Below are 9,840 nucleotides of genomic sequence, written 5' to 3' on the forward strand. Positions count from 1 at the left end.
TAATTTAGCCATTTAAATCAGCTGTGTTGGTTCAAGGACACATCTAAAACCTGCAGGGACACCGGCCCTCGGGGCCTGGAATTGCCCACCCCTGCCCTACAGTCTACTTAAAACACATTTGGCTTCTTATGTCTTTTATTCAAACAAAAAACAAAAGAAATCCAAAAGTTTTACACTGACTTAACAAATGCTTAGTCCTTTTAATAATAAACTTCAAATCTGTTCTCCTCAACACCTCAGCATTTTTATCATGAATAATAAGGCACCCTCAGGGGCCATGTTATTCAATTTTAGCTGAAAATCTGTTGGGAATTATTTAAATTTGGTTGTTGGTATCAATCATATCAATTCCAGCAACAAAAGAAATTATATCAATCAGCCAAAGGTACTGAGAAATGCTTCATGTTAGTCACTCACTCCTGCTGACTTTCATTTAAAGTCATTTAAAGTAAGTCAAATTGAAAATATAAATATCCGTAAAATGACAACAAAACATTACTTTTTATAGTACATTTTTTATTTTCTTGCATTTTCAATTTTTCTTTCAAATATTAAAAAAAAAACAGTGGAAAAAATAAACAGCAGAAAATTGAAATGTACAGGACAATAATATTATTTAACAGTTTGCAAATGTTTCAGTGCAACACATTTTAGTGCTTTGTAAACAGAACTTCAGTGCTGTTTTGTTAAGGGACAACATGGTCTCGTGTTTCCAAATATAAAAAGGTATAACAACATTAAAAACTGGTGAAAAAATAAATAAAATAAATATGCTATAAATATATAGCACAAAGTGATGATATAAAAACTGCAATTTCCCTGTAACAATTACCATTTTCTTTAGTCCAACGTTAGTGCAGTTATTTGTCAAATTAGCACCATTGTTTTAGAAAATACACTCTTCTTGATAAAAAAGCAAAAAGTAAACACAAAAAGCAAAAATCTGTCAAACTGTAGTTTTGATGCAAATTAATTTCCAAAAGTTGATTCTGTTCATCTGAACGTAGCGTTTTGTGGGAGAAACGTTTCATCACTCCAAGGCCCCAGATCATCATGTGGTGTCAGCAGGCATTCGCTTTTTGCGCTGACTGACACGTTGTTTACCTGAAGATGTTTTAGTCCTTTAAAATAAAATAAAAACAACATTATATCATTGCTCTGTCAATATTACAGAATCTAAGTATTGTAAATGAAGTAATAGCTTAGTGGAAAGATATACGCATCAGTTTGGTTGACATGCAGTTTACATTAGTTTACAAAGGAAGTAAAAGAATAAAAAGGAGCTCTGGAGGTAAGTCAGAAAATTCCAAATGTCAAAACATATTTTTAATTTTAACTTTCCATTGCATGTTTTATTACATTATTTTCCAAGTTCACAATCTTAAAAGTCAACATCTGGCCATTTTCTGACAAACCCTGTCTCTTTAAAATCCTCATTTTATACTACTAGCATTTTGACAGTTAATCTAGTTAGTTGTAAAATGTTCTTCCAGTTGTTTCTTTCATTTTGAACTTTTGGTGTCCTGTGGCAACCTTTTTGAGATGCGTTTAGAGACACCAAATCCAAAATAAGCTAAAAATGTCATTATTTCATTAGATTTACATTTCATCAATTTGATATACTTTCAACATTATATTGTGATAGGTTTATAAAATGTTCTAATTACTGCATTATACTTTTATTCGTATTTAACAGCATTCCAAATTTTTCATAGCTGGGTTTATAACGTTGTAGATGCAGAATGATGCATCAAGCTTGACTTACTCCTGAGTATCTCTCATTGTAGCTTCAGGTAGCCATGTCATTCATCTCAACTGGCCCATGTGACTGACTGTAAGATTCAAGAACAGTTACATCTGCACAAATATTTATTAGCTCAACAAAAAGACAAAAAGCAACGCTGTTTAAGAGGATTACCTGCTCTGAGATTTCTTTCTAAGCCAGACAGAGATGAGTGCAGAAACACAGGCAAACAACAACGCAGCAGAGGATAGAATGACTAAAGTCCTGGATCCTATGGACAAAGAGGGGGTATTACATTTTAAATATCAACAGATGGAAAAGAAAAACTGGCTTTAAAAAGTGTAAATTTTGACGTACCGAAATTTCTCTGATTAGATTTTTCATCCAAACCTGGAAGAAGGAACCCAAACATTTGAATCACAGGGTAATCATTAATTTATAAATCGATGACTTTGAAAGAGTTTCTCACCATCATCATCATCATCATCTGGAGTTGTCACCATCACCTCTCTGTGAGGAGCAGAGAGCACTCGTGCTGCACATCCCACCTGTGTGCTGTGTTTACATGAACCTGAGAGCACAGCTGTAGTGGTGACAGTGAATGTAGCGTTGGTGTTGGACACACTGACAGTGTTGTACTGTGAGAAGCTGAGGTCTTGTTGTGAGACACTGAGTGTTACAGTGGGAGCAGGTCGACCAGTGGCTGAACAGGAAACAACCCACTCTTCAGTAGAGTTTGACTCTCTGACATCAACAACAGGTTCATGCAGCTCTGTGAAGGATCAGGAGATATCATCAACATGTTCTTACAAACACACCAGCTGCTCACACATTTATTTCCAGTATGTTTGTTTGAGGTAAAAGTTCTTACCATAAACTCGGAGGCAGGGTTTCCCTGTCAGAGAGCCGTCAGGATAAGTGTTAAACAGACAGTGATAGCAGCCTTCATCCTGCTCCGTCACATTCCTGATGACTATGGAGCAGTTCTGCAGTCCAGTGTATTTAAACCCAACTTTATCGTTAAAGCCATCATTCACTCTCTGACCATAGTACTTGCTGTAGGTGGCAACATTTGTCTCCACATCATGTGAGATTTTCTGCCATGTGACCTGAAGGACGTCTTTAGTCTCCAAGAGCTGACAGCTGAATTCAGCATCTTCTCCCACTGCTGCCAGCACAGTCTGCTGTGTTTGGATCACTGCTGTTAGAGCTGTAGGAGATACAGATCAATCTGTGAGGCACTTTAAATATTCTATTCAAGTTCAAGTGCAATCCTTACTGACACAAGTACCGTTAGCTATCATTATTCCTGCAATTAACAACCTTTTTTTTTGCCTCCACACTCACATTTACATTCTGCTCAAACAAATACAATATCAAATTAAAGAAAGGATCAAAGCCAGCACCTTATGAAAAAGCTGCAATCCGCAATCAGCATTCACATCAGCATTGGTCCATACGCATCAGATAATACACAAAAAAAAACCCAAAACAGTTTATATGCTTGATTTGCCAAACACACTGACTGGCTGAAAATCAGGTGCTATTGGAATGCTACTGCTGCAAGGAAGAGCCAGGATGACAGGTCAGGGAGGAGATATCATCACCCCCACCCGAGATTGGGTACCAAGCCCCAAGTGTGATGTAAGGATCGTTGAGTGTGAGAGGAACTGACCTGAAACATAGGATCATGATGAAACTTGAAACTTGGATCCTCCATAGCCGGTTACCAAGACTACTTGAAGTACTCTATGAGGATCGACTTGATGATGTGAATGCAGTACTATGGAAAATGCCCACTGTGACTATTACCAAAACTAACCAGCTGATCTACACTATAGCAGCAGTGATCAGTGAGATGCTTGGCTACAAGTTGAACAACCACAAGGAGCAGTACCCTCCATGAAGGAAGCTAGAGGCCAAGATCAAGGTAGTACAGAGGGAGGTAAGCCAACTATCAGAGTGTCAGAAAGGTCAAATGAAGAAGGTGCCTAAAAAGTACAGCAAACTGTTGATACCTGAGGCCTTGGAAACTGCCAAGCAAAGAATCACAGCCTTGGCCAGCCGTTTGAAGAAGTATACCCGAGAGATCGAAGGCAGGAGAATAAACCAGCTGTCTCGCCACAGAACCATCCAAGTTGTACTCTCAGTGGTAGGGGGAACAATATGAGAACAGCACCACCAAGGCTTGAGATGGAGCAATACTGGACACCCAGTATGGCTTACTGAAGGCCGGACAGCCCTAATTCCCGAAGACCCCCAGAAGGGACAGTCCCATCTAACTACTGGCCAATAATCTGTACCACACGGAAGCCCCTGTCAGGCATCATAGCAGCTAAGATGAACAGGCACATGGCTCAAAAACTTGAGCGGGGCACAGAAAGGCAGGAATACCAGAGGAGCGACCGACCAGCCTGTGCACTGCCTGGATTGACTACAAGAAAGCCTAAGACTCGATGCCACACACATGGATCCTGGAATGCTTATAATTGCATAAGATCAACAGGATCCTAAGAGCCTTCATCGGGAGCTCACTGGGAATGTGGCGTACAACACTACTTTAAGTCCATAGCACAAGCACAAGTCACAATCAAGTGCAGGATCAAGGAGATGCTGTCCCTGCTGCTGTTCTGCATAGGCCTGAACCCTCTCAATGAGATCATTGACAGGACTTTTTGGTTTAGCACCCGAAGCTCTCAAACTTTTACACAAAATACCCACTTTTATTTCCAATGAATGGGATCTATTCAAAGCCCTGCAAGAAAAGACCTCGTGTGTTAACATTAAATTTGTTACAATGTACCCTAATATCCAGGTGGGTTGTCACAAATGCTGGGAAGAATTGTAACAATTAGACAAAAGAAACAGAAAAACAGAGCCCACACCAGAGGACATGCTTCAAAGAGTGGTTTATTGCACTCATCAGGCCACGTTTGGTACTGGGCCAAGAGAGTTGAGGCCCAGGTGTGAAATTTATGGTTTTCAGGGTTTTTATCATTAACTCTGTTTCCCTGGGTCTTTTCTTGTGTTGTAGTTGTGTGTCTTATTTTGAAAGAAATACCAGAGACCATTAAAGGACAGAGAGGAGGATGTTGCTCTCAATGTTGTTGGCACATTTCAGGAGGACGCTACTAATAAAGTAATTTAAAAAATACCACAGTTTTAGTGTTGGTCGTATCATTTTATTTTGTTGTATTTATCCGCGACACCTTAAAAGCCGGTCCGTGAAAATATTGTCTGACATTAAACCAGTCCGTGGTGCAAAAAAGGTTGGGGACCGCTGGTTTATTGGAATAAAATAACTCTCTTTGTGACTAAACATAACTCAAATGCACTCTGCTGTGTGTGGGTGTGTAAATTAGCTTAAGAGAACAAACACAAATACTCAATAAACAGTTCAGTCACAGGTACAATGCACCTGTCCGAAAAAGATGTAGGTCTTTGTGGTTGGGTGTGTTCTGTGGCATGGCTGCAGGGGATGAGTGGACCAGCAGGTTCAGGGTGTGGTTTGGTGTGTTGTTAAAGCTCAACACCACACACACACAATGTTGTTGTATATTATCTGTATCAGAAAAACCAATGGCAGTGTGCATGTATATTCTTAATCAGATTCACAATGTTGACAGATGAATGTTGGTAGCTCTGCAGTGCAGGCTTGGTGGGCCCAAAGACTGCACAGGGTAAATTTTACCCAAACTTCTTTTGCCTTTGAGTTACCAATGCAAAGGTTTTCATCATTCATTGTCTCAGAATCTTCAGCGTTATTTTTCAAATTTTTTGGAGGGCAGATTTCACTTTCTTTTTCTTCTGCTTGCATATATTTTTCCTGAGATATTCTTTTTCCATTCTTTTTTCTGTTATTCTTCCATAAGCTTTTGCAATGACTTGGAGTATCTGCTCAGTGTTACATGGAAGATCTGACTGACACACCCTTCGTTGAGACCCCATCAGATGCCTTTTTCTTTTTTTAAAACATTAGCAGGCATACCTTGATCAGTTTTAATTTTCCACTATCTAGACATGCTGTAAAAGTACATGTGTTAGCATATTTAAAATCAATAAGCTATTCGTACTTTGGGGAAGGGGATTGCTGTAACACATTGAAAGTATATGTTACAACTCACCCCACCCTTGTCGGTCATTGTTTAACTAACTTTATTAGCATAGTTGCTTAAAATTAGCAGGGGCAAATGCATTACAGCTTGCCTATTTAATATACTGTTAGTCATATTATTTGGTCTGCAGCTGTTTAACTCCTAACAAAGCTTAGTGCTGGTCAAAAGAATTAATTTCATATGTCAAAATCAGTTTTCTTCAATACAATCTACATGCAGTTGCTTACAGTCATGATAACCACCATGTGAAATAATAATAATGGATTGCATTTATATAGTATTTTTTGGGGCCCTCAAAGCACTGTACAATGCCACTATTCATTCACACACTGGTGGAGGCAGCTACGGTTGTAGCTACAGCTGCCCCACAGCCTGGGGCAGGCTGACAGAAGCAAGGCTGCCACATCACGCCATCGGCCCCTCTGGCTATCACCAGTAGGTGGAAGGTGAAGTGTCTTGCCCAAGGACACAATGACTGAGACAGTCCGAGCCGGGGCTCGAACCGGCAACCTTGCGGTTTCAAGACAAATTGTCAACGCTTTGAGCCAAGATTGCCCCATCTCCCCAAATCAGGGATGGAAGTGGCTAAACACTGAAGTGATCATGGGATGAGATAGGAGTCATATGATCAATTCAGTGATCCCAATGTTACAACTATACCAGGTCTCTCCTATGTGGTGCTATGGGGTCACCTGACATTGCAGTGAGGTTATTTTTCTATAAACCCCACAAATACAAGCATAGTAGCACACACTTGTGTACAGATCACTACCCTGTTTGCAACAATTGCCTTTCTGTGTTGGAAAAAAGGCAAGTATTAACTCACAGGGCATATTGGAGTCATAAGATTCAGAACTCTGTCTGTATAAACAGGCTTTCACTGAATTATGCCGGAGAATGCAGGAGAAACAAAGACAGGTTTGTGTTGACCCATCACCATCATTTCCATGAACGTTAAGTACGTTGGAAAATGTCAGAGTTTGTAGAATCAAATGTCAGAATGTGTCTTCTTAGTCTGTAATTTGTTCTATAGATGGAGAAAAAAGTCTGATGACTGGGGCGGCTGTTGGGGCTGAGTCTAAAGACACTGATGATTTTACTGCAGTCTGTGATTACAGCCACGAATGGAGGGCAGTGGACCAAGCTGTGCACGTCTATAAATCCCTCTTTAAATCATTGCAGGGTGGAGAAATAGGAACTCCTGAGTGATGAGGACTGAGCCTGGTAGCTTTTTATACTCTTTGAGTTCCCAGCAATTGATGTTTCTTGAGTAAAAAGTGATTACAAAGTAGTTAAAGCCAGAGCCCGGGAATCGTAAGTGCAGAGGAAAAAAAACCCTGAATTTTACTTTTTTATGTTCATCTAAAATATCTTTTTAATAATGTAGTTATTATATTTTTCAAACTATAAATTATCGTATTTGCTTATTTAAATGAGAATTGATATGAATAATTCACAGAACAATAGCTGAAGTGCCTTTCCTGCATACATCAGGATCATCCACACACCCCTGATGATAGTAACGCCTAAATACTCAGCTACACACACAGAAAACACTCTTTTATGCTGCCTGTGGTTGTACCTGTATCACAACATTATCAAAATGGTTACTTCACCTTAGCGACCTCTCCCACCACCACAACTGAAACCAGTCATTTTCTCATGAGGGAACAAAATAAATGACCTTTTACTGTATAAAAAGGTCAAACTCATATATTATAATAATTAACATGCAGTCTCTTCTCACCCTTTTCAAAGGCTCCAGAAATAAAAACAGCAACAACATAAAGCAAAACTCCGAAAAAGGACATTTCATATAAACTTCATTCATTCAGGCTGACTCTTTGTCTGGCTTTGGGCTCAGCTACTACAGTTACGGGTAAACTGTCAGCTGGTCTGATGCATATAAACGTTTAACAGGTTAGCTAAAAAGAATCATAAGATAATACATGTGTACATGATCATATAGTGAGACAAATAACAAAAAATAATCGAGAATTATCAATTTAAAGTGCGATGTAAAGGCACGTGTCGCCATTTTGCCCCCCTTTTATTATAATGGTACAGTCGATAGATAACGCCAATCTGGCAGATCGCAGGAACCTGCCGCATGCGCTGTAGCCACTCCCCACACAGCTAAATCTCCAGTGTTATATTAACACTAAGGATGTCTATATGGGTTCACTCCACTGAGTGTTAAATGAACACTTCTGACAGTGTTATATTTTTAAAGGTAACCTAGTCAGTTTTGAAGATTAACAATGACCAACGGTGCTGATTTCCTAACACTGGAAAATAACTCAAAATGTTAGAAATATTCCAGTGTCAGAAAATCAGCACTGCTCAGTTTAGTCATTGTTAATCTTCAAAACTGACTAGGTTACCTTTAAAAATATAACACTGTCAGAAGTGTTCATTTAACACTCAACGGTGTTATATTTAACACTCAGAGGAGTGGACCCTTAAAGACAGTCTCTGTTAATTTGACGCTGGAGATTTTGCTGTGCATGGATCACCGAACATCTGCAAATTACATGTCGACGACCTAAATCTGATGATTAACTTTTAAGGTTGAATTAAACTGGCTTCATACCGGAGTCCACAGTAAACGCCTTCACTGGACTTTAGTTAGTTTACGTCTTCATGTCACAGCACTGTACACAAGTGAAACCCTGCATTATCATCCATCCATCGGCTTCCCATTTTCCAGTTCATAGTCGCAGTCGTAACCCAGCTGACATAAAGCGAAAGGCGAAAAACATTCTTTCTCCACTAAATCACAGAGCAGTGTTGCAAGTTTTCCTCAAACACAGCGAGCAAGTTCCGACGACAAGTGGAAACAAGGAAGTGTCCTGTGCACTGACGCTGTAGTGCCATCTAGTGGGCTCACTCGGCAAGAAAGAGACAAATCCACACGAATGCACTTTGGTTAGTCCCCCCTCACTCTCAACACATGATGTTTTTAACACATGTGCCGCATCAGCTCAGGGACAACACATATTGTGTGCCAATAAACATCATTTTTTCCATCATTTTTTTCACCACAAACATCAATGAAATCTTTAAAAATGGGGGGGGGGGGGGGGGGGGGGGGGGGGGATTAACTGCACAAAGTACTCACACAAAAAACTGCAATGTGCAATTAATATTTTCAGAATGCTTCAGTGCATCACTTGTTTGTCAAGCTTTAGCACTTTTTTTACATTTTATTTTGTTTACTTTTTATTTTTTCTGGAAAGGCACACACAAAAAGAGAAAGAAAGAAAAAAATTGTCAAAATTTAGTTGGTGGTGACGGTGATTGTTTAGTTGGTGTCACCATCACCTCTCTGTGAGGAGCAGAGAGCACTCGTGCTGCACATCCCACCTGTGTGCTGTGTTCACGCAACCCTCTGGTTCACGTGTACCTGAGAGCACAGCTGTAGTGGTGACAGTGTATCTACTCTATGCATATCTACATGTGTGAACTGTTTAAATGATTTTCATTCTTGTGTTCCAATTCTTTACAATCAGATAATCAAAAGCTTCCATCCGATCACGTTTTCTAAAAGATTTGTGGTGGAAATCTGCAAGACGCATTTTGTGAAATTTATTTACCTTTCAAAATGTGTTTATCAGCAGTACAGTGAGAATGTCAACAGTCTGCATGTTTTAAGACGAACACACTGTAAGCCTGCAATACTGAACTAAAATAACCTGCCATGCTCACAGAATACAGTCTGTTATCTTAATGTGTGCAAAGGAACTCATCTACATGGAGTAAATCTTCAGGACTACATGGAAACTTTCTTTCAGGAGGTTCAGTATGACACAGAGAACTTACAAAATCTTAAACGTTTTATAGAGTTTCAGGTGAAAAGCTGCTGACATTTACTACACACATCTTCGATAAAGAGCACAGTGTTGATTGCACATTTATCATGAGAACAAACCGTTATACCCACAAAACCTGACAAAAATCGTCGTCGTTTTATTAGGTTGA

The 9,840-nt window shown here is 39.5% G+C and overlaps 1 protein-coding gene across 6 annotated transcripts in view; it reads right to left on the reverse strand.

Moving 5' to 3' along the window:
* LOC102292265 (OX-2 membrane glycoprotein) overlaps positions 1-7,888 on the reverse strand; it is a 12,268-nt gene extending 4,380 nt beyond the window's left edge. Inside the window, exons 1-7 of one of the 6 annotated variants that reach the window (XM_014330410.2) lie at positions 7,607-7,888; positions 2,616-2,954; positions 2,214-2,516; positions 2,102-2,134; positions 1,919-2,015; positions 1,766-1,832; positions 555-1,121 (exon numbers count right to left, since the gene is read on the reverse strand). In XM_014330410.2, the coding sequence (XP_014185896.1) occupies positions 1,790-1,832; positions 1,919-2,015; positions 2,102-2,134; positions 2,214-2,516; positions 2,616-2,954; positions 7,607-7,670 (879 nt within the window). In that variant the 5' untranslated portion in view covers positions 7,671-7,888 and the 3' untranslated portion in view covers positions 555-1,121; positions 1,766-1,789. Of the gene's footprint in view, positions 1-554; positions 1,122-1,765; positions 1,833-1,918; positions 2,016-2,101; positions 2,135-2,213; positions 2,517-2,615; positions 2,955-7,606 lie in introns of those variants that run through there. The other 5 variants (XM_014330411.2, XR_006053293.1, XM_042215627.1 and 2 more) reach the window with 5 other exon arrangements.
* Between the last annotated feature and the right edge of the window lie 1,952 nt (positions 7,889-9,840).

This window comes from Haplochromis burtoni, unplaced genomic scaffold, assembly GCF_018398535.1.
Source record: "Haplochromis burtoni strain Fernald_Lab_line unplaced genomic scaffold, NCSU_Asbu1 Contig_777, whole genome shotgun sequence".
NCBI classification, from domain to species: domain Eukaryota; kingdom Metazoa; phylum Chordata; class Actinopteri; order Cichliformes; family Cichlidae; genus Haplochromis; species Haplochromis burtoni.